Source organism: Cebus imitator, unplaced genomic scaffold (genome assembly GCF_001604975.1).
Source record: "Cebus imitator isolate Cc_AM_T3 unplaced genomic scaffold, Cebus_imitator-1.0 Scaffold307, whole genome shotgun sequence".
In the NCBI taxonomy this organism is placed as follows: Eukaryota; Metazoa; Chordata; class Mammalia; order Primates; family Cebidae; genus Cebus; species Cebus imitator.
This window is the reverse complement of record NW_016107622.1, coordinates 1,115,278-1,140,069: the sequence shown is the minus strand read 5'-3', so window position 1 is coordinate 1,140,069 and position 24,792 is coordinate 1,115,278. Positions and strand designations below refer to the sequence as shown.

General features: G+C 39.8%; 1 protein-coding gene and 1 long non-coding RNA gene across 3 annotated transcripts in view; both read left to right on the top strand.

The window, feature by feature from the left end:
* The first annotated feature begins 1,352 nt into the window (after nt 1-1,352).
* LOC119467593 lies at nt 1,353-8,048 on the top strand. The gene is made up of 3 exons (XR_005196133.1): nt 1,353-1,363; nt 4,775-4,777; nt 7,965-8,048. It is a non-coding gene; the product is annotated as an uncharacterized LOC119467593 (long non-coding RNA).
* A 153-nt stretch (nt 8,049-8,201) lies between these two features.
* The window catches only part of EPM2A (EPM2A glucan phosphatase, laforin), a 98,031-nt gene continuing 81,440 nt past the window's right edge, over nt 8,202-24,792 (top strand). The window contains exon 1 of one of the 2 annotated variants that reach the window (XM_017503239.2): nt 8,202-8,859. In XM_017503239.2, coding sequence (XP_017358728.1) covers nt 8,559-8,859 — 301 coding nt within the window. In that variant the 5' untranslated portion in view covers nt 8,202-8,558. The remainder of the gene's footprint in view (nt 8,860-24,792) is intronic. The other variant, XM_037729494.1, reaches the window with a different exon arrangement.

The following is a 24,792-nucleotide window of genomic DNA, read 5'->3' as shown; positions in this document are numbered from 1 at the left end:
TAAAATAACTTTTATATCAAAACTTATGTTTTCAAACTATGAACTTAAGAGCATATGCCTGTGAATTTATAGTTAAAAAATAAAATAAACAACTTTAATTTAAAATAACATGTAGAGTGAGTTTATACTTTATCTTTAATTTAGTATGAGTTTTCTAGAGTGTTTATCATCTATCATCTATCTCTCCATCATCTATCCATCTATTCATCTGTTTGTCTACCTAGCTATTTATCCACCTAGCATTTATCCATCTATTTTTCTATTTATTGATCTACAACAAGTTTAAGGCTGGTTAGCAAATTGCTTGCTTTAAAAAGGGTACATCTCACCACTCTACATTTAGCATTTCTCTGGTCACTAACATGTATGTTCAGGCTCTTCCCCTACTTTCTCCTTGAGAAAGGTAGATTCCATTTGGAATACTTTTTTTGAATCTGAAACTGCTTCCTATTGTTTTTGGTTCCCTGGTATGGATGACAGTATTACAATTCACAAATATTTGCTGCCCTTTTCAGAAATAGCCTTATATTTTCCTGAATAATTGAATAACAACTTGGCCATGTGACTTGCTTTAACAATGTAATATGAGTATAATTGCCTTGCATCACTTCAAACCAAAATCTTTAAGAGCCACTTTTTTTTTTCTTTTTCATCTGTCCCAGTGACCCACTATATTCTAGCTAGAGGTTTCTATCCTATTCACCAAAGCTGTGGAGTGAATACAATATAAGGCTGGGACACAGCCAGCCCAAGATGGACATGTGATATGATTGAGACATAAAACTCTTGTGATTGTTAAGTCATGGATATTTTGGGGACATTGCTGCTGAAGTATAACTTAATCCTGACTGATACATCTAGTGTTTCAGCCTTTTTCAAAAAAGTTGCTTGGCATATAGAGAAAGAGAATGTGGTAGGGAATGATTTGCTCTTTGGTAGGTGGGAGGAAAGATTCCTTTCAAGTGAGTGAGTACGTGCTAGCTCTCCCCTGATAAATAGATAAGGAGTGAATAGGTAAAGGGTGAATAGGTAAAGGGCAGCTTCAGGATCAATCCCTACCTACTGCTAGATCCCTACCTACTACTAGAGTGGGGATTGGCCACCTAGAAGGTAAAAAAAACATGTACTGAGGATGGCCCACATACTGAGCACATGGAACATGGTTTGTACCTTAGAGAAAAATGCTAAAGATGCTCTTCTGTTTTTGGATAGGGGTGACTTGGAAAGAAGGTAGCATAATAAATTCCCCTGCTCTTAAAAGTTTTAAGACTGCTCTTGAATAGTATCCCAGGATGATGTTACTTCTTGGAATATCCCAATGAGGAGAGTGGGGTTAAAAATACTGATTATGCTTGCAACCATTGTGTTTGAAGAGTGGTAGAGAATATTATGAAAAAGTTCTATGATTATATTGTTTGCAAAACCAAAATATCACTGACATCTTTTCTTGGATCAAATTATTCTTCTCTGTCATGGATTGTGTATTACTGGTGCATGTATCATGGACACTTGAGAGTGATTCATAGTCTTTCAAGGAAAGGAGTAAGAATGAAGAGAATGGAAACAAGGGGAAACATATCTCTCTGACAATCCTTCATATTTTAAGAATCAAAATTTATAGACAAAAACAAGTGATTAACTTACAAAATAGCCTCAGTTTTCTTGTACATTATTAAAGAGGATGGAGCACAGAAGATCTTTGTGCTCTTTAAAATCTGCAGTTCTTAATTCAATAGTTTTCTCTTTAAATTTTATATCCCAGAATGATGCGGTACATCTAATTATATTAGATTGACTAAATATCAATGTTGGGGTCCGACCTGCGACACTGACCCAGCGACGGATGAACAAATGCACTCCAACACCAATATTCAGTGAAAGAGCAGACTAGGGGTCCATGGCCACAGACACTGCAGACAGAGTTAGCAGCCACGGCTGCTCACTCACTGCCCTTGCCAGCCTTTAGTTAGCACACATTAAATGACAAAGGCTTTGAGTCAACACCACTCAAGGGTAATGACTAAAGGCCAGGTTCCAAGGCCTAAAGCAAACACCATTTGTGGGTAATAAACCTGGTTGCCCTCCCCACAAGAGAGTCATCCAGCTTATGAATGATTAAAGGTTAGTTTTAGGACCACATGAGTAAACAAGTTATTTAGATAAACTCCCTTACATTCCTTTGTTATTTACTCCTGCTATTAACTCAAAGAGAATTGGGTTGCCTTCAGACATAACTTATCCTGAAGCTTTTGAAAAACCTTCCAGCCTTCCAAGAAGGTATGTGACTATTTTCTATAACTTCCTTTATAAATTCTCTTACACCTCTTCCTACCACCCTGACTGAACCCCCACATATTAATAATATCGATCTGGTAAAATCAATTATGTTTCCATTTATTTTACAGAAGAATTTCAGAATTAAATCATGGAATTGATTGCTACTCCACCTTGGACATGCAAACTTAGCTAAATCACAACTATTTTTCAGGTGAATTTAGTGGCCCTGCAATGTAGTCACTGCAGTATAGTCAGAGCTTGACATTTACCAAAAATAAAAGATTCTGGGAAATCAATGTTTTCCTCAGTAATAATAAATCACAATTTCTAAAAAGAATGTTGTTGCATCCCAAAGACATTTACTTATAAAAAGCCATCTCATGTATCTAACCTAATACAGTGAAGATTTGATAACTGAATGAGATTTTTAAATGCATATTAGCTTTGCAATGATTGAGATTGTTTGCCTGGTAAACATGTAGCTGTATGTACTTACATACTCATTCCAGAAGGTAATAGCAAATAGATTATAACAATTTACAAGGTGCTGATTTCTGTGGTTGTGACATAGTATAATGGAACTCATGTTTTCATATTAGACTGAGGTGTATGAAATGGTTCATCTCTTTTTTTTTTTTTTTTTTTTGAGACAGAGTCTAGTTCTGTTGCCCTGGTTGGTGTGCAGTGGCATGATCTTGGCTCACTGAAAGCTCCGCCTCCTGGGTTCAAGCAATTCTTCTGCCTCAGCCTCCCAAGTAGCTGGGGCTATAGGAACGTGGCATCATGCTTGGCTAATTTTTGTATTTTTAGTGGAGAGTGGATGTCACCATATTGGCCAGGCTGATCTCAAACTCCTGACCTTGTAATTCACCCACTTGGCCTCCCAAAGTGTTAGGATTACAGGTGTAAGCCACTGTGCCTGGCCTATCTCTTGATTTTAATAAGTTTGATATTCTGTTTCTGGACATTAAACACCCAAGACATTATTTCCCTCTTTTCTATTCTTCTTCATAGAACTACTATAACATCTTTGTCTTTTTGCCCATTGTCTTTGTCACAAACAGTGATATGTGAAACATGTAAAGCACATAGTTTAAAATGTATTTGAGTAAGCCAAAATGTATGTTTGCCACATAATTAACTTGCAATAACAATTTTAAAGATCTGCATTCTTCGTTTTTACTCCAAAATTACATACTTTTGAGATTTTCTGCCTCTGCTTTTGTTGATGCAGGTACCTAGACTTGGAATACAGCTTCCTCCTAACTTCATTCCCTTCTTGTTTTTTGCCTTTCCCAAATTCTGGTTGCAAATCCTTTGATATGTGTGATGAGACCCAACCTTCTAACATAGAGAAATGTTGAGAGGATTAAATAAGATAAAGGAGGTGAGATTGCCCAGTGCCTAGCACTTGTTAGATGAAAGCTCAGTACATGGAAAGTTATTATTATTGTTACACATTGTTTAAAAAAGTATCTGAGCTTAGCCTTAAGGTGCCAGGTTGACTGCATGTCCTGCATTCTGGAGACTGCATCAGGATCACTGCAGAATTATGTCATTCTTTATAAGATTATTTGTGCCTTGGTGTATTTTACTATTTACTATTGATTGAGGCCAGCCCCCAAAGTTACATATAAAATCCTGTAGGTGTTTATCTGTTAAAGGTGCAAGGGAGTCCTATCTGGTAGAAGAGATAAATCCAAATGTTACAGTTTAATTGCCCAGTAGGAAATTAATCAATTTTGTATCTAACCTAGTAATTGTCTAGCATTCTTTCAGTGCCTACATACATTGTATCTTAAATTCTCTTTGAGTCAGCTTTAACCATCCTGCTGGTTCTCCCATTAATTTGCATGCATGAGAGTCATTTTAGAGAATTATATTTTAATTAGGTTCTAGTGCATGCTTGGACAAGTGTACATATCTGAATAAATAGCTGTTTTCACTAGGTAAATATGGGTACACTATCTCCCCCTACACTATTTTTACATTTCCAGGGAATCCATGAATTTCTAATAAGAACTAGAGATTTGGAAGAAGCCCAGGGTCATTACTCAACTCCTGGTGTACACTATCTCTTACACTGTAGGTCAAAAGGATTTCACCCAAGGCTCCTCAGTTACTACCACATTTTACCTGGGTTCTCTTCTTTCAGCTGATGGTGAAGTAAAAGAATGTTTCAAACTTACCTTCTGCCTGCAGCCCAGTTTCATATTTAAAATACTTTTAATATAACATACATGCAGTGGTTAGGAAAACTAAGCAAAGAGTGAATCACAGAGTTCAAGTTCTTAAAAAGTACTTGTCAGGTTTGCCCCCACCAACAGTCTCCATTCTCTATTTAAGCGTAAATGAGTAAGCTCTGCTTTCAGCTAGTCTCTTTCCTTTTTCTTAAACTCTTTCAATGTTCCCTTGGGAGTTTCAAATCATCCCTTCCAGCCACCATTCTTTTATTCCTAAGGGTTGAGTTATCAAGTTCTCCACTGTCTTTGGAAAGGGGGTTAACCAGCCTGCTGTTCAAGTTACTCAGACCTAGGAGGATCTTTTTACAGTTGAAGGAAGCTCTAAACCAGTGTCTCTAACCTTGGGGTCCAGCCACCTGGCTTGGCACTCTACTTTCCCCAGGCAAAGTCATTTTAGGTCATTGCCTAGCAAAACATAGGCTTGAATAACCTGTTGAGTAGAGGTTTTTGGAGAAGTGAGGGGGAGGAGGTATAAATTTTACTATGATGGAGGGTGTGTGAGGAAAAGGGCAGGTCAATGTCTTTTGGAAGGGCATGGGCTTCACTGTAATTTCATGCTTGGAGCATTCCTAAAAGTTAATATTTTAACAATATAAATTGCAAAGAAAGAAGAATGACAAAACAGGCTGGTGGCAATACACTGAAGATACAAAAACTTCTCTACGGTGGGATGGGTGGGAAGTGGAATTGTTGGAATCTTCTGGAGACAAAGGGATTTTTATATGCATCAAAAAAAGACATGAATTTTTACAATAGTTGAGGAATGTTGTGGGAATTTCGGGCAAAGCCTTGGATTAGTTTATATTCTGTTCTTCTAGATTCCCAAAGGAGTTTCTAACCCATGGGAACCCCAACTTATAAAGCAGCCTAAGCTATACTTTTTTAATCCAGAAAAAAGCTAGCTGCAGTTTTTAAGCTGTATTCAAACTTTCTCTGAAAGAGTTTCTTTTTTTCTTTTTTTTAATGCTACAAAATTGAAAATAGTATATGTGACATATTTAACTTTTAGATATGTTATATTGAGTAGTAAACCAATGCTTATAACAGTCCTTGAACTATGTGGATAAAATATGGTTTTCATCAGTGAGTGTGTATATACATATACACTACTACAAGGAACGATTTATAACTTGCCGACTAGTGAAAGATTGCTTCAGAAATCATAAATCACTTAAGATTGAACTAATGGCTTTCCCTGAGGGGGCTTCAAAAGAATCTACATTTGAATTGGATGCTGAAACTCTACGTTTGAATTTATCACCCATTTCTCAGGAAAGTTTATAGTTACATGTAAGATAGCATTATAAAAATGAAATTCAATGACAACAAATTGGTTTGGTCTTTTAAAAATTATTATCAGAATTATGTTACTCTATTGGACTGATTCTTGCTCTAAATTTAGCTTGTCCCCATATCATCAAGAATCTGACCTCAAATGGATTTCATAAGTAATGTTTTAATAAATACCATGATTCTTTGAAATGTAAACAGAAATCTCATATGGAGGACCCAACAAGGGAAAAGATCTAAAACTAACACAATTTAAAAACTGGTAAAATTCTTCACCTTGGCTTCTTAAATCTGTGTTTCCATTCCCAACACATAGGTATAAAAAGGCATAAAAATTATAATTTCCTAGAATGTGCAGCCGAATTCTCTTCAAATGCTAAAATATTTGTGTCTTTACAGATTCATTGATCTGTTTAGACTGCCACTCATGATTCATCTGTTCATAATTTCTAAAGATGAAGTTAGTTACAATAAATAATCACTGGAATTTAATTTTTTAAAATTAAGAGCTGATGGAGAATAACATTTAAATATGCTAGAATTTAGATGCATTCTGTAACAGATTTTCCTTATCAGAAACTATATCTGCATCTATATCTATAAGATGAATGCATGCCTTTTAGCCCCTGGCTCTGCCCCTTCCTTGTTTTAGACTGTTTATTGGACCCTTTTGTGCTGGAGTATCCTCACATCTAAAATGGGGATAACGATTGCAGTTACCTTATAGGATTGGTGAGAGAATTAAATAAGATAATATGAGTACAAAAACCACGTGCCTGGCACATACTATAGGCTCAATGGATATTATCATGGTTAATATTTGTATACCCAAATGATTGGCCATCAAAATATGATCAAAGTTTGAAATATGTCCTTTAAGCCCTATTTTGGTCTTGTTCTCCTTTCCAGTTGCATTTTACTTACCACACAGAGCAGCCATCCAATTTATACCTTATTTAAATCCTTGCCACAAAATAAGCTATTATGTATTTTGTTTAGGGGCTTTTAAGAGAGTTACTTCTTCCAATGGTTAAAATTATTCAACGTCTTTATGATGAGAGAGATGTAAACAGTGTCTGTTGAACAAACATATTGTTTAATTTTTCTGCTATTGTTTTGTCTACAGAATGGGCAGAACTCACTCTGGAAGAGCTGGTGGGAATAACTCCATCTGGGAGGCACACAACATATAGGCAGCACAGTGGAGCACAATCAAGTCTGGAGCTGTCAGCTCCCAGGTCCTGAAGGAGTAAGAACTTTCACTAGAGTCTGTATTCCACTGCAGAGAAAATCCTCTTTGCATCGCCAAATGACTCTCACTTTCCTAAACTTACTCTAAGAATATCTTGTAACAGCAATTTGCATAAACCGGCTCACATGCCACTGTGATTTAATGTCTGATTTGCTACTGAATCAGTTGTGTTTGGCCAGCCTTTCTGTCTTCACATTGTTCATAGTGTTTATCCTTAAGCTTAGCAACCAACCAAACTTTGAGTGGAATGTCAATATTCAAGAGTGAACTGTATTATAAGTTTTCTAAGTGTTCCAGAAGAGATTGTGTTTGTGTAGTTTACATTTTTTTCACTTTCTGTTTTACTTATGATATTCTCAACGCATGAAACTTTGGCCATTTTTCCCCCCTTGCTATTCACAAAATTCCAAATACTAGTAAAAATGCCCGTGTCTTTAATTCACATAATGGATTCGTGTTATATTAAATGTTAGTGAATATATAAACATAAGAATACAAGGATAACTTTGTTAAAGTACATAAAAGTATCAGGACATTTGTCTTATGGCAGTGACAAGCTGAAGTTTCCCGACCAAGATAGACGTATTTTGGGTTTTGGCCAGACAGCTAAAAAACCTCTGTTTCTTGACCTAAAAAGGTTTTAAGCTGAAAAACAAGTGGTGGCTTACTGACAGTAAATTTTAAACAAAGGGCTTAAAAAAATAATTACTCCATTAAAAAATGCATACATTTATAGTCACAGAATTAGTTTTTGTTTTGACCTTGAAAAGGACTTGAAAGTATTACTCCAAACTTACTTTACACATACTAAAAATATAATAGTTTTTGAAAAAACAAGGTGATCATGTGGCTTTTCAGACGGGAATGGTATGTAATGTTTTGCATCAGCTCTGGGTCTTGAGTTATCTCCACCAATCAGATATTCTTTAGAGCCGGCAGGGTTTGGAAAGATTATTTTATACCCTCATTTTACAGATAAAGAACCTGAGACCCATGAGAGTAAGTGACTTGGTTAGGACATGGAGCGCTCCAGAGACCGGGTCCAAGATCTTCCCCCGTTTCACAATCAGGAGGCCGCTGTCTGGAGGCCATTTCCTTCCTCATAATCCTCGTAAAGTTAATTTCCAGTCTGTTGGAAAGAGGAATGGACGACCGCCTGCCTTAGAAGTTTTCCTCCCTTCCTAAATCCCGTTTTCTCTTCCTTTTCTTCCGCTAGCCGCTTCCCCAGCGCCCACAAGTGGAAATCAGCCGCCCGCGGGGCTGCGCTGCAGAAAGAGGCGGCTGGCGGCTGCGGGACCCCTTCCCGCCGGCCTGGACGCGGCCTGAGCTCGGGGGCCGCGTGATGCAGCCCAAAGAAGGCGCAGAACAACACGTGTTCCCGGCTGTGCCGGGCCTCCCGCGCCGCCGCCCAATCGCCGCGGCCGCCTCCCGCTCAGGCAGCGCCTGCCGGCCGCTGGGACCTCGGGCCCGGGGATTCGCGCCGCAAGCCGCCCGCCATGCGCTTCCGCTTCGGGGTGGTGGTGCCGCCCGCTGTGGCTGGCGCACGGCCAGAGCTGCTGGTGGTGGGGTCGCGGCCCGAGCTGGGGCGCTGGGAGCCGGGAGGAGCCGTGCTCATGAGGCCCGCGGGCACCGCGGCGGGCGCCGGGTCGCTGGCGCTGCAGGAGCCGGGCCTTTGGCTCGGGGAGGTGGAGCTGGCGGCCGAGGAGGCGGCGCAGGACGGGGCGGAGCCGGGACGCGTGGACACGTTCTGGTACAAGTTCCTGAAGCGGGAACCAGGAGGAGAGCTCTCCTGGGAAGGTACTGGCAGTGGGCGCCGGCCCCGGGCGCGGAGCGGGAGCTCGGCCTCGGCCTCGGCCTCGGGCGGGCCCCGCAGGCCCCCACGGCGCGCGTCCCGGGCTCTTTGCCCGCGTGCCTGCGCACTCGCCGGCGCCCCGGGCTGACCCTGCTCTGCCGGCTACGCTGTAACCGCCAGCCTCGCCTCCGGCTTCCTACTGGTTCCCTAGACCCGTACAGCGCTCCCGCCCCCTTAATCGCTCGCCTCTGACACCGTTTGCGCACACCCAGTCCCCAGTTTCTTTCCAACCGCGCCTGCGTCAGGAGCTGGTGCCCTTCGTCTCCCGCTCGGGGCCCCTTCGCCCTCCGAGTCATCCTTGCGCGGGTCCCTGGGCTGCCCGGCCGCGCGCCGCCGAACAGCTTCACTGCCCCAACTCCGTCTTAGTTGGTTTCTGTGTCCTCATTTTCCTGCCCTAGTTTACTAAAAAAAGATCCAATCAGCGAAACTAGCATTTTCGCTAATCCTAGACTGCAACGTGTTACTTACTGTATAAATTTTTTTTTTCTTATTTTGAGAATGAACTAATGGAAAGATGTTGGATGTTGGATTTTTTCTTTTTTAATCCCGGATATATGACAATTGAGACATGACCTGCCTTCTTAAACTACTAAAACAATACATGCTGGTTGTAGAATAATAATAATGATGATAAAGAAATATACATAGTGAAAACTTACAGTGTTTCCTGCACGCATCTTAAATACACTGCCTGTATACATTTATGTATGATATATGCATATACTTTTTTTTAACAAAATTATATAATATCTAATTCTGAATTTTTTCTTTTCTTGCCTAACAATATGTTGGGGACGTCTTTATTTTACATGTAGATATATATTTTAAATGGCAACACATTATTTTGCATCTACCAATGTGCATTTAGGTTCTTTTCAGTTTTGTTATAGACAGTAGTAGCTTAATTGAAATTCCTTTTGCAGGTTATCATTGAACATTCCGGAATGTTTCTGCAGAGTAAAGTCAAACAAGTGAAATTATTAGGTCAAAATGTAGTCTTTTTTTTTTTTTTTTTTTTTTTTTTTAGTAAGGACTGCTAAATTATGCCCTGAAAAGGTGATACTAATATCGGTTCCCACCAATAACGTCTGAAATGAGGCAGCCCATTATTTAAAGGAAATGTGCAAGGTTGAGGACTGGAGTAGGTGTGACTCAGTAGTTGAAGTCAGTGAAATGAATGTCTCTTGAGAAGTTGATATGTAAAAAATCAACTGTGATAATGTAGAAACAAAGAATCCGTAAAGAAGATTCGACTGGAATATGTTTATATATTATCCTTGTTCTCTTTCTGTACCCCACTGGGCTTATGGTCTGGTAGCATTTATTCTTTTATTTTACCATGACAGAACTGAAAGATACTCTCTTCAGTTTATCCTTCCTTTACAGGGTCTTACTATTATTCATAGTAAGAGGTTGTCCGGAGCGGTGGGGCCCTGGACCCATGAATCCCCTTTTCTCTCCTAGGCTTCCAGGCCTGTGGTGAGAGGGGCTGGTATGGAGGTCTCTGAAATGCCTTCCAGGCCTTTTCTCCATTGTCTTGGCTATTAACATACAATTCGTCTTTACTTAGCAAATTTTTACAGCTAGCTTGAGTTCCTCCCTGAAAATGGATTTTTCTTTTCTACTACGTGGCAAAGCTGCATATTTTCCAAGCTTTTATGCTCTGCTTCCCTTTTAAGTATATCTCTTTGCTCATAGATTTGAGCATATGCTGTTAGAAGCAGCCAGACCACATCTTGAATGCTTTGCTGCTTAGAAATTTCTTTCACCAAATACCCTAAATCATCTTTCTCAAGTTCAGCTTTCCACAGATTTCTAGAGCAGGGCCACAATGTTGCCAGTCTCTGTGCTAAAGCATAATATGAGTGACGTTTACTCTGGTTTTCAATAAGTTCTTCATCTCTGTCTGAGACCATCTCAGCTGTATCACTGTCAGCATTTGGTCACAACAATTCACAAGTTTCTAGGAAGTTCCAAACTTTCCTTCATCTGCCTGTCTTCCTTTGAGTCCTCCAAACTGTCCCATCCTCTCCCTAACACCTGATTCCAAAGCTGCTTCCACATTTTCAGGTATCTTTATAGCAGTGCACCTCTTCCCAGTTCCAATTTTCTGTATTAGTCATTCCTGCATTACCATAAAGAATGACGTAAGACTGAGTAATTTATAAAGTAAACAAGTTTAATTGAGCCACCATTCTCCAGGCTATATAGGAAGCATGGCTTGGGAGGCCCCTGGAAACTTACAAACATGGCAGAAGGCAAAGGGGAAGCAGTCACATCCTACATGGTTGGAGCAGGGGGAAGAGAGAGAGACGGAGGAAGTGCTACACACTTTTAAACAACCAGATCTTATGAGAACTGTCACAAGAAAGGAAAGGAGGAAGTCCGCCCTCATGATTCACTCACCTCTCACCAGGCTCCCTGTCCAACATTGGGGATTACTGTTCAGACATGAGATTTGGGTGGGGACACAAATCCAAACCATATCACTGGGAAAGTGTTTTATTAGGTGAGCACATTCCTTTCCTGAAGAAACTTAGTGTACTGATTTCCAAGAATGAGGAAAGTGGATCTTAGGTAGGCAGCTAACAATGCATGGTGCAGTTTAAAACAAAAGATGTCATGTACAACATTTATTTGTGTATTTATTTGTTTTTGTCTTTTACAAGATTGTGAGCTCTATGAGTGTAGGGACTATGTGTATTTTATTAATTCTTTTATATCCTGCAATTGTGGTTGATACAGAGTAGCTGCTCAATAAATATTTGTTGGATGAATAGGGCACAGAACAGAAAGAGATGGAGGTTTTCTCTTTTTTTATATCATGGACTAATTACTTCTTAAGTGCTTTCAATTAAATTACCCTTTTTCCTTACAGTAACACTGCAAGGTAGATATTCGTTTCATTGTTATATAAATAAGAAGATTGAGGCTTTCTTCTAGGTCTAATCTGCTGTGACTCCCATCCAGTAAATTTTTATTTTCAGATACTGTATTTCTCATCTCTAGAAGTTCCATTCAGTATTCTTTTGCATTTTTTCCTTTTGTTCTCATCTAGCTTATGTTTTTCTTTAAGTTCGTGACTATGTTGAAGATATAGCCAGAGTCTTTATCGTCTAGTTTCTTTATATGTGTCATATTTGAGTGTAGTTTCTACTGACTAATTTTTTCTAACAGTTATTGATAATATCTAACTACTTCTTTTCATGCCTTTTCTGAGTAACCATAGCTGAGCTTTATTTGTGGATTATTTTAATGTATGATAAATTATGTTACATGTATTTTTAAGAATAAACTGTTTAGAATAATTTTAAATTAGTACAGAGAGTTCCTATATACTCCTTGCCCAGTTTTCTCTATTGTTAATATTTTATATTAGTATGACACTTGTGAGAATTAAGGAACCAATAGTGATACATGGTTATTAACTAGGATCCAGATTTCATTCATGTTTTATTATTTTTTACCTAACATACCTTTTCTCTTCCAAGACCTTATCTATATGCCCACATTACATTTATTCTTTATTGTAACTGGGTGTTCCAGGCTCTTGGCCCCCCTACCTGAGGAATGGGTGAAGAGGCCCCACAGGTGCAGTGGGCTTGTTCAAGTAAGTAACGGACCCAAAGAGTTTTGCAGAAAAGCAATTTATTAGGCAGAGAGAGAGAAAGAAAGAAGTAGGGAGGGAGAGAGAGAGAGAGGGAGAGGACTCTCACACTGTTGTGGGAGGGGATCCAGAGATGGAGTCCACACAGGTGAAGGGCAGGGGGTCTTTTAATTTGGAGTTACTCCCGCAGCACTCAAGTTCTTGTCCCATGAGAGGAGTTCCTTCAAACTTCCAGTGGAGTGATTGATCTTTGACTTTGACATCGGATTGGTTGCCTGGCCCACAATCCTCCCATAGCTTTTTGGGGGCTTTCTAAAGAAAGGGAGCTCACCTGGGCAGTTTACCTTTCCTGCGCAGGAAAGTTAGACAAAGAACTCTAGGCTCTGGGATGGAGACGTCTTTAAGGCAGGTCAGGCAAGTCACTGGGAAGTTCTTGCCTTTGAAACCACGTGCCTTGTGGACCCGGGAAGAGAAATTGATACATTCCCTCATTATGACTATGATAGTTTCTCAGACTTTATGTATTTCTGCAATGACCTTGACAGTTTTGAATAGCATTCATCAGGTATTTTGCAGAAAGTTTCTCAGTTGGAAATTTTCTGGTGTTTTTTCTCATTTAGACTTGGATTATGGGATTTTGGGAAGACATGGAAGTAAAGTGCCTTTCTTATTACATCATATCAAGGACGTGGGCAGGGACAGCCTCTCTTGCTGTTTGGCTTACCTAGAGCAATATTTAGTGATATTTTTTCTTTTCCTTCAAACATAAAACATCGAGTAACTTTCTAGTGAATTTTCTAGGCACACCAGTGAGCCCTATCCTGGAATGCATTAGGATCACCTTGGGAGCTTTTCAAATCACAGACCTACAGAATCCTTATGGATGGATCCTGGAAATTCATGTTTTTTATAATAGCTTGCTGAGATGTAATTCACATATCATAGAATTCACCTGTTTAAAGTGTACAGTTCAGTGGTTTTTAGGATACTCAGTCTTCTGTCCCTGTGGATTCTGCATCTGTGGATTCAGCCAATCTTGGATTGAAAATACTCAGAAAAAAATTCTACAAAATTCTAAAAAGAAAAACTTGAATTTGCTGTCTGTCAAGTACTATGTTGATTCCACACAAGTGGAGTGATGGGTAGGCATTGTATTAGGTATTTAATAGTGTAGGTAACTAGAGATGATTTAGAGCAGCAGTCCCTAACCTTTCTGGCATCAGGGACCAGTTTTGTGGAAGATAATTTTTTCATGAGCTGTGGAGTGGGATGATTCAAGCACATTACATTTATTGTGCACTTTGTTTCTATTATTCTTTCATTGTAATATGTAATGAAATAATTATATGACTCACCATAATATAGAATCATTGGGAGCCCTGAGTTTTTCTGCAATTAGATGGTCCCATCTGTGGGTGGGAGAAGACAGCAACAGATCATCAGGCATTAGATTCTCATAAGGAGCCTGCAGCCTAGCTCTCTCCCAAGTGCAGTTCACAGTAGGGTTCATGCTCCTATGAGAATCTACTGTGCCACTGATCTGACAGGAGGCAGGCAGAGTTCAGCCCATATTGTGAGTGATGGGGACCAGCTGTAAATACAGATGAATCTTTACTCACTCATTCACCCACTTACCTCCTGCTGTGCAACCTGATTCCTAACGGAGGAAGTTGGCTGGAGGTTGGGGACTCCTGATTTAAAGAACAACATATCCTCAAATAACATCTTTCATTCAATGTTGTTTCATTACAATGTTAGTGAGAAAAAAGACCACTTCCTGCCAGGCCCCTGTCTGTGCAGAGTCTGCATGTTCTTCCTGTGTCTGTGTGGGTTCTCTCCAGGTCCTCTGGTTTCCTCCCACATCTCAGAGCTGTGTCTGTGAGGTTCTTTGACATGCCTATATGGTCCCAATCAGAGTTTGTGGGTGTGCATGAGTGCCCTGCCATGGAAGGGCATCCTGTCTAGGGTGGGTGTCTGCCTAGCACCTGCAGGGATGAATTCTGGCCACCCTCAATCCTGGACTGGAATAATTGGGTTGATTAATGAATGAAAACATGAATACAAATTAATGTCAAACAAAAATCTGTAAAGTTTATGATAATCATACAAATGCTTGACAACAAATAATATGCTACCAAAGTGCTCAGTGAGCCTCCCTGTTTGTGATCATTTTGGACCTGAGTGGTGGCAGGAGGTGCTCATTTTTTACTTTGTGAACATTTGTTTCTTAATGTAACCCATCACCACCACTATTACCACAGTCACTCACTGACTCACCACTAATTGGTTAAATAATTTTCTTACTTGTTGATATGTTTTGCTGTGTCCCCACCAAAATCTCATCTTGAATTCCCACATGTTGTGGGAGGGACCCAGTGAAATGTAATTTAATCATGAGGGCAGGTCTTTCTTTTGCTCTTCTCATGATAGTGAGTAAGTCTCATGAGATCTGATGGCTTTAAAAGGTGGAGTTTCCCTGCACAAGCTCTCTCTCTCTTTGCCTGCTGCCTTCCATGTAAGACTTGACTTGCCTCTTCTTATCTTCTGCGGTAATTGTGAGGCTTCCCCAGCCACATGGAACTGTAAGTCCAATTAAGCCTCTTTCTTTTGTAAATTGCCCAATCTCAGGTATGTTTCATCAGCAGTATGAAAATGGACTAATACACTCATCTTTAATCATCGTTCTTAAATATGTGTATAGCTCACATTTACTTCAATGTTTAATATGGGAAGTGTTTTGGATATTTATTGAGAAGTTTAGTGATGTTTTTATGACCAGAAATATGCCTTAAAAACTTTACTCTTATTTATATCACTTAGCTATGGTAACATTGGTTTGTTGTGCAGCATTTCACTTAAAGTCACAGTTTTTGAGAACCTATCTACCACGTTAACTGAGGACTTAGTGCATACAGGAGAATATCTGCAGATTATATGCAAATACTATGCCATTTTATATTTGGGATTTGAGCATCTGCAGATTTGGGTATCTGCTGGTGGTCCTGGGACCAATCACTCATGGGTACTGAGGGACACTGTACATTCACAAAATGGGATGTAACTATCAACACTTATTCTACTACATTTTTGCCATTCCAAAAAGAAACCCTATGCTCATTACCAGTTAATCTTTCTTCCTCCCTCCTGTATCCTCAGGCAAGCACTAATGTACTTTCTGTCTCTGGAGCTTTGCCTGTTCTCGATGTTTCATAGCAATGGAGTCATACAATATGTGGCCCTTTGTAACTGGCTTCTTTCACTAATGTTAATGTTTTCAAGGTTTTTACATGTTGTAGCATGCTTCTGTACTTCATTAACTCTTATTGCTGAGTAATATTCATTGCATAAGTGTGTCACATTTTCTTTATTCATTCGTCAGTTGAGGAAGTTTTCACTTTTAAAATAATGGTGCTGTGAACATTTGCATACCAGTTTTTGTGTGAACAAACGTTTTTACTTGTATTGGGTATGTACCCAGAAGTAGAATGGCTGAGTCATATGGTAACTCTATGTTTAACCTTTTAAGGAAATTCCAAACTGTTTTTCAAGGTGAAAGCACCATTTTCCACTCTCACCAGTGGTATATGAGAGTTTTGGTTTTTCCATACTCTTGTTATTGTGTATATTTTTAATTTTAGTCATTCCAGAGGGTGTGAAATGGGATCTTGTTGTGGTGTTTATTTCCCTAATGACTGATGATGTGGCCGTACGTCAATATGGAAGATACACACGTTTGTATCTTCTATACACACAAAGAAGATATGTATGTGTATCTTCTTTGGAGAAAAGTCTATTCAAATCCTCTGTCCATTTTCATTTTCAGTGGGCTTATTTGCCTTTTTATTGCTGTGTTGAAAGAGTCCAGGTTTTAAAAATATCGGCCGGGCGCGGTGGCTCACGCCTGTAATCCCAGCACTTTGGGAGGCCGAGGCGGGTGGATCACGAGGTCAAGAGATCGAGACCATCCTGGTCAACATGGTGAAACCACGTCTCTACTAAAAATACAAAAAATTAGCTGGGCATGGTGGCGCGTGCTTGTAATCCCAGCTACTCAGGAGGCTGAGGCAGGAGAATTGCCTGAACCCAGGAGGCGGAGGCTGCGGTGGTGAGCCGAGATCTCGCCATTGCACTCCAGCCTGGGTAACAAGAGCGAAACTCCGTCTCAAAAAAAAAAAAATCATCTCAGATGACATTGTTACGGGTAATCCTTAGATATGCATAGGAAACCACCAAATAGGCAGTCAGTTTGAAATGCATGAATTGGTTTCATATAGTGCTTTACTTCATTGCAACCTGTAAAGAAATCTCAGACTCAAGAAAAGATGTACTAATACATCACTATAAGAGGCAACTTAAAAATTTTGTGGAAAATGGAATTAAAAGTTTAAAATAAAAAACACAAACTTTATTTCTCAATGTAAGTTCCATTACAATCAAGGCACTTTTTAAGCAATGATGACAGCTGTTAGTCTATCCCTAAAGAACTGAGGATTTTAGAAATTAAACCATGTCAATTCAGTCTTTTTAAAAATTATTTTACATTATTAACTAAAGAAAAATAGGTGCCCTTTACAGATTCATTGAGATTAGGAAACAAAAAGAAGTTAGAAAGAGCCAAGCCAACTCAGGACAGTAAGGGGGATGCCTAATGATTTCCCATAGAAATTTTCACAAAATTGCCCTTGTTTGATGAGCGGAATGAGTAGGAGCATAGTCATGGTGGAAAAACTCTCTGGTGAAGCTTTTCTAGGCATTTTTCTGCTACAGCTTTGGCTGATGTTCTCAAAATACTCATAATAATCAGATGCTATCATTCTTTTGCTTTCCAGGAAGTCAATAGGAAAAATGCCTTGAGAATAGCCAAAACTGTTGTCATGATATCTTCTCTTAACCATTGACTTGTGGTTTGATTGGGCCACTTTCACTTCTCAGTAGTCATTGTTTTGATAGCGCTTTGTTTTCAGGATCATACTGGGAAAGTCATGTTTCATCTCCTGTTATAATTCCTGAAAGCTGTGCATCAGAAGCTTGCTCTCATTTGTTTAAAATTTTCATTGAAAGCTCTGCTCTTGTCTGCAGCTGATCTGGGTGCAATGGTTTTGGCACCCACTAAATGGAAAGCCTGTTTAATTTTTGAGCTAGAAATTGTGTAAGCTGACCCAGCTATTGTTTCTGCTGTTAATTATTGGTCCTCTTCCTAACAAGAATAATTTTTTTTCTTTGTAAATTGATGTGGATGGTCTGTTGCTGCAGGCTTCATCTTCAACATTGTCTCATCCTTTCTTAAAATGAGTTATCTAACGTAAAATGCTGATTTCTTTGGGGCTTTGTCTCCATAAACTTTTGATGCTTTTCGTAAAGCATCAATGATTTCACTATTCTTCCAGCCAAACTTCAGAATAAATTTGATGTGTGTTCTTGCTTCTGTTTTAAGCAGAATTCATGTTGCTCCACAGGGGCTGTTTTCAAACTGATGCCTTATTCTTAGTGCCTCAAACTAGACCCTGTTCAGATATGTTATACCAAGTTAGTATTAGTTTATTCTAGTTCCCCCAACATTTGAAATCTATGCACAGTTTTTACACAGTGTGCATTTTCTATGAACTTTTTGAAGACCTGCTCATGTTTCCCACTGGAATTTTTTTTTGAGGAAGAATGCATTTTTAAAGTCCTTGAAAATTATTAAGCTCTATTAGTCTAATGAAAAATGATACAAACTTTTTCTAAAAGACATTTGATTTAATGGAATTATCTGTTAGGTATATTTATCCTTCCTTTAACAACTCTAATGTTATAATCTTTCTGCACACTACTCTTAGATGTAGGTGCTCTTTGAGCTCTTTTATGAGATCACCTCTTATCTCAAGCTAAATTCTTTCTCTGGAAGACCGTCTCTAATTCCAGGATGTTGTATCTCTATCTCTAATCTCTCTTCTGGGCTCCAGACCTCTATATCTTCTTGTCTACAAGCCTTTTATCCTGATTTAAAGACACTGCAGCTTAGTCATTTAAGTGTGTGGAACATGGAACTTTTGTACGCTGGGCTGCCTGTATTATAAGCTCCTGTGGTGTAATGAGTACTTCTTAGGCCAAATCCTTTGAAATTTTAATTTAATAGTTCTGAAATTGGCTGGGAAATACAAACTTCCTAATTTCCCCAGATGCTTTTAATAATCAGCTGGTTTGGAAGACGACTGTTAGAGACTCTGCAATTGAAATATTTCAGTCCCCCAATCCTTTTGATTTTCCTCCTGCTGCCTCTGCCCTGGATTGTTTCCTCATGCCTTCTGCGTGATGTAAATAACTTCTACAGGAACTGCTTTGCGTTCCTTCTCTATTCTGTCCTTCCTCTATGTGCTACTGGAATTCTATTTGTTTTTCTTTGTTTTTTTAAATTGTACTTTTGGTTCTGGGGTACATGTGCAGATCATGCAGAATTGTTGCATAGGTACATACATGGCAAGGTGGTTTGCTGCCTTCATCCCCCCGTCACCTATATCTGGTATTTCTCCCCACGTTATCCCTCCCCACCCCTTGCTGTCCCTCCCTGGCACCCCCCAACTGACTGCAGTGTATGATGCTTCTCTCCCTGTGTCCACATGTTCTAATTGTTCAACACCTGCCTGTGAGTAAGAACATGTGGTGTTTGGTTTTCTGTTCTTATGTCAGTTTGCTGAGAATGATGGTTTCCAATTTCATCCATGTCCCTATGAGGGACATGAACTCATTGTTTTTTATGGCTGCGTAGTATTCCGTGGTGTATATATGCCACATTTTCTTTATCCAGTCTATTGTTGTTGGACATTTGGGTTGGTTCCAGGTCTTTGTTACTGTAAACAATGAACATATGTGTGCATGTGTCTTTATAATAGAACAATTTATAATTCTTTGGGTATATACCCAGTAATGGGATTGCTCGGTCAAACGGTATTTCTATTCCTAGGTCCTTGAGGAATCACCACACTGTTTTCCACAATGGTTGCACTAATTTGCCCTCCCACCAACAGTGTAAAAGTGTTCCCGTTTCTCCACATCCTCTCCAGCATCTGTTGTCTCCTGATTTTTTAATGATTGCCATACTAACTGTTGTGAGATGGTATCTCAATGTGGTTTTGATTTGCTTCTCTAATGACCAGTGATGATGAGTATTTTTTCATATGTTTGTTGGTCTCATAGATGTTTTCTTTTGAAAAGTGTCTGTTTATTTCCTTTGCCCATGTTTGAATGGGTTTTTTGTTTTGTTTGTTTTGTTTTTGTTTTGTAAATCTGTTTTAGTTCTTTGTAGATTCTGGATATTAGTCCTTTGTCCGATGGGTAGATTGCAAAATTTTTTTCCTATTCTGTTGGTTGCCAGTTCGCTCTAATGATTGTTTCCTTTGCTGTACAGAAGCTCTGGAGTTTAATTAAATCCCATTTGTCTATTTTGGCTTTTGTTGCCATTGCTTTTGGTGTTTTAGCCTAGAAGTCCTTGCTTATGCCTATGTCCTGAATGGTTTTGCCTAGGTTTCTTCTAGGGTTTTTATGAAGATGGGATGTCACATGTCTAATCAAAATGTTTAGATGATGTATTATTATGTTCTCACATTGCTAATAAAACATACTTGAATCTGGTTAATTTATAAAGAAATGAGCTTTAATTGACTATCAATTCTACATGGCTGGAGAAGCCTCATAATCGTGGCAGAAGGCAGAAGAGGAGCAGTCACATTTTACATGGCGGCAGGCCAGAGAGTCTGTGCAGGGGAACATTATTTTATAAAACCATCAGATCTCGTGAGACTTCTTCACTATTATGAGAACAATATGAGAGAAGCCCATCCCCATGATTCAGTTACCTCCCACCACTTCCCTCCCATGACATATGGGAATGATGGGAGCTACAATTCAAGATGAGATTTGTGTGGAGACACAGCCAAGCCATATCCTTCTGCCCTGTCCTCTCCAAAATCTTATGTCCTCACATTTCAAAACCAATCATGCCTTCCTGACAGTCCCCCAGCGTCTTAACTCATTTGAGCATTAACTTAAAAGTCCACAGTCCAAAGTCTCGTCTGAGACAAGGCAAGCCCCTTCTGCCTATCAGCTTGTCAAATCAAAAGCAAATTAGTTACTTCCCAGATACTATGGGGTTATAGGCAGTGGGTAAATACACCAGTTCAAAATGGGAGACATTGGCCAAAATGAAAGGCTATAGGCCCCCTGAAGTCTGAAACCCGATAGGGCAGTCATTAAATCTTAAAGTTCCAAAATGATCTCCTTTGGCTTTATGTCTCACATCCAGGTCACATTGATGCAAGAGGTGGGCTCCCATGGTCTTGGGCAGCTCCTTCCCTGTGACTTTGCAGTGTCCAGCCCCACTCCTGGCTGCTTTCATGGGTTGGTGTTGAGTGTCTATAGCTTTTCCAGTCACACAGTGCAAGATATTGGTGGATCCACCATTCTGAGGTCTGGAGAATGGTGGCCCTCTTCAAACAGCTCCATTAGGCAGTGCCCCAGTGGGGATTCTGTGTGGGGACTCCAATCCCACATTTCTCTTCTGCACTGCTTTAGCAGATGTTCTGCAGAGGGGCCCTGTCTCTGCAGCAAACTTCTGCTTGGACATCCAGTCATTTCCATACATCCTCTGAAATCTAGGTGGAGGTCCCCAAACCTCAGTTATTGACTTCCATGTGTCAGCAGGCTCAGTACCACCTGGAAGCTGCCAGTGCTTGGGGCTTATATTCTCTGAAGCCATGGCTTGAGCTGTATCTTGGCCCCTCTTAGCCATGGCTGGAGTGGGTGGGATGTAGGGCACCCAGCAGTGGGCCCTGGGCCTTGCCGACAAAACCGTTTTTGCCTCCAACTTCTCCAGGCCTGTGATGGGAGGGGCTGCTGCAAAGGTCTCTGACATTCCCTGGAGACATTTTCCCTATTGTCTTGGTGATGAATCTTTGGCTCATTACTTATGCAAATTTCTGCAGCCATCTTGGGTTTCTCCCCAGAAAATAATTTGTTTCCCCTTTTCTTTTGCATCATCAGGTTGCAAGTGTTCCAACCTTTTATGCTCTTCTTCCTCTTGGATACTTTGGTGCTTAGAAATTTCTTCCGCCAGATATCCTAAATCATCTCTCTCAAGTTCAAAGTTCCACATATCTCTAGGGCAGGGGTAAAATGCTGCCAGTCTCTTTGCATAGCAAGACTGACCTTTGCTCCAGTTCCCAACAAGTTCCTTATCTCCATCTGAGACCACCTCAGCCTGGACTTTATTGTCCATGTCACTATGAGCATTTTGGTCAAAGCTGTTCAACAAGTCTCTAAGAAGTTTCAGACTTTCCCACATCTTCCTGTCTTCTGAGCCCTGAAGTCTCTAGGAAGTTCCAAACTTTCCCACATTTTTCTGTCTTCTTCTGAGCCCTCCAAACTGTTCCAGCCTCAGCCTGTTACTCAGTTCCAAAGTCACTTCTATGTTTTAAAGTATCTTTATAGCAGCACCGCACTCTACTGGTACCAATTTACTGTATTAGTCTGTTCTCATGCTGCTAATAAAGACATACCTGAGACTCGGTAATTTATAAAGGAAGGAAGTTGAATGGACTCATAGTTCCGCATGGCTAGGCAGGCCTCACAGTCATGGCAGAAAGCAAAAGAAGGGCAAAATCACATCTTACATGTCAACAGACAAAAGAACATGTACAAGGGTATGCCCTTTTGTAAAACCATCTGATCTCATGAGACTTATTCACTATCATGAGAATAGCATTGGGAAAAAACCCACCTCCATGATTCAGTTACCTCCCACCAGGTTCCTTTCATGATAAATGGAAATTATGGCTACAATTCAAGATGAGATTTGGGTGAGGACACAGCCAAACCATATCAGATGATTTCCTACTGCCTGTAAAATAAATGTCAACTTCTTAGTTTGGGCTTTCTGGTTTCTCACAATCTGGCAATTATTTACTTTTGCCTGCTCGTCTCCTGTCACTTCCTGTCTTAGTACTGTACTGTTTCCTTGGATTTCTGACATAATCATGGCAGTTTTAGTTCTATAATAAACCATGATACATTCACCCCACTGACTTTGGTATAATAATATGAAAACCAATCAGAAGTAGTGTCTTAGTCTTTTCAGGTTGGTATGACAAAAATACCTTAGATTGGGTAATTTATAAATAAAATAAATTTATTTCTTAACAGTTCTGGAGGCTGGGAAGTTAAAGATTAAGACACCAGTATTAACAGGTTTGGCTTTCTCTTTGCTTTCAAGATTATATCTTCTTGCTGCAGCCTTACATGGCAGAAGAGGAAAAGGGATGAACTCATGCCCTCAAACCCTTTTATAAAGACAATAATCCTATTGAGGGTGGAACCCTTATGACTTAATCACTTTCCAAAAATTCCATACCTTAATATCATTGGATTGGGGATTAAGTTTAAACATGAATTTTGGAGCAACACATTTAAACTATAGAAGGTAGCCTCTTCAAATAATTTATATTTATTATATAATACTTAAACATAGCAATCAATTATACAATATAAAATTATTGAATGTATTTAAACAAAACCATCTTATTAATACACAACACTAACACGTGCGTATATACATTCCTTTGGATTAGGAGTACAAGGGCATAGTATTTTAATCTCTGTGTGGTGTGTGCTCTGGTCTTTTAGCTCATTGTAGGTACAGTTGCTCTGTTTTACTCCAGTGGCTACCTAGACATCAGTGTTGATTGGATTTAGTATAAAGGCTTTCATTAGAGCTTCTTGTTTGAGACTTAACCTTCTAGCATTAGCAGAGGGAAGGAACAACGTGCACCCTTCCAGCTGGAGCAAATGTTATTGAGCTATAAAAATAGCATGCAGTTTAGTGAAGTTACATATTTTGGTTATGTTTATGATTAGTGTGCTTTCTGGCTTTGTTGTCCTCACTCAACTGTTTGTGAGTTTTATGTATATATGTTAGGCAACCCTAATGTGTTGATTCTAGGTATAATTTGTGTACATCAGGCTCTGACATACTACCCACCTGGCTATAATTTTGTGTATATGCCCAATAAGCAATCCTGCAGTGTTATTCCTGATAAGTTGTGAGACCCTTCACTGAATGCAGGCAGCTCCTGTGGATTTGCACTGATAAAGTACTTTGTCCAGAACTGGGACTTCGAGTCTTAGTTTACACTCACAAACATGCTAAATTACCTTGTCTCTGCTTGCTAATATGTAGTCATTTACATCTTGGATATCTGAAACCTAAGCATTCCAAGTCTTCCAGCCTTCTACGCAAACCCCTTCTTTTAATATTTAAATAAAACTGCTTGAATTCTGATCACATATACAGAGATATCTGATCTCTTTCCTCCATGTTTCCCAGAACCACCTTTCCTTGGTATATCTTGGAAATGCTGGAGTGTGGTAGGCTATTACTGTTTACCAGTATCCATGTCCTTTCTCCAGGTGAAGATTATTCTTCACTCTGTTGAAGAAGTATATCTTTGTCATGTGGCTTGCTTTGCCCAGTAAAATATGAGAAGTGCTGAGTATCACTTCCTGTTTCATTGTCTCATTCTCCTTTCTCTTTTCCAAGAAATTATGGTTCCTGTTTCAAATAGTAATTGCCCTGATGGTCAGCATGAAAATGACAATGTGAACAAGAGCCCCTAGCCAATCTATAATGAACTCTAACATGGGAGGTTTTCAAAGCCTTGCTCTTTTTGTTTGTTTTGAGACAGAGTCTCACTCTTTCTTTCAGGCTGGAGTGCAGTGGCGTGATCACGTATCACTGTAGCCTAGACCTGTCTGGCTCAGGTGACCTTCCCGCCTCAGCCTCCCAAGTAGCTGGGACTACAGGCGTGTGCACCACCATGCCTGGCTAACGTGTGTGTGTGTGTGTGTGTGTGTGTGTGTGTATAGTTGTTGTTGTTTGCTTAATTGTTTTTGGTAGAGACAGGGATTTGTCATGTTGCCCAGGCTGGTCTTGAACTCCTGAGCTCAAGCCATCTGCCCACCTCAGCCTTCCAAAGTGCTGGGATTACAGATGTGAGCCACCATGGCCAGCCCAAACCTTTGCTCTTTTATGCCACTGATACTTTGGGGTTGGTATTACAGCAAACTGTGGGACCAAAAACAATGCTTGTCATGTAGCAGATGTTCATTAAATGCTTGATAAATGTATGAAATTGAGCAAGGCACTTTCCAGAAATTTTAAACTGGAATGTACTGCATTTCCCTTCTTCAATGTGCTTATGCACCTGTATGTTGCTAACATGAGATAAAGATGCAACATTGT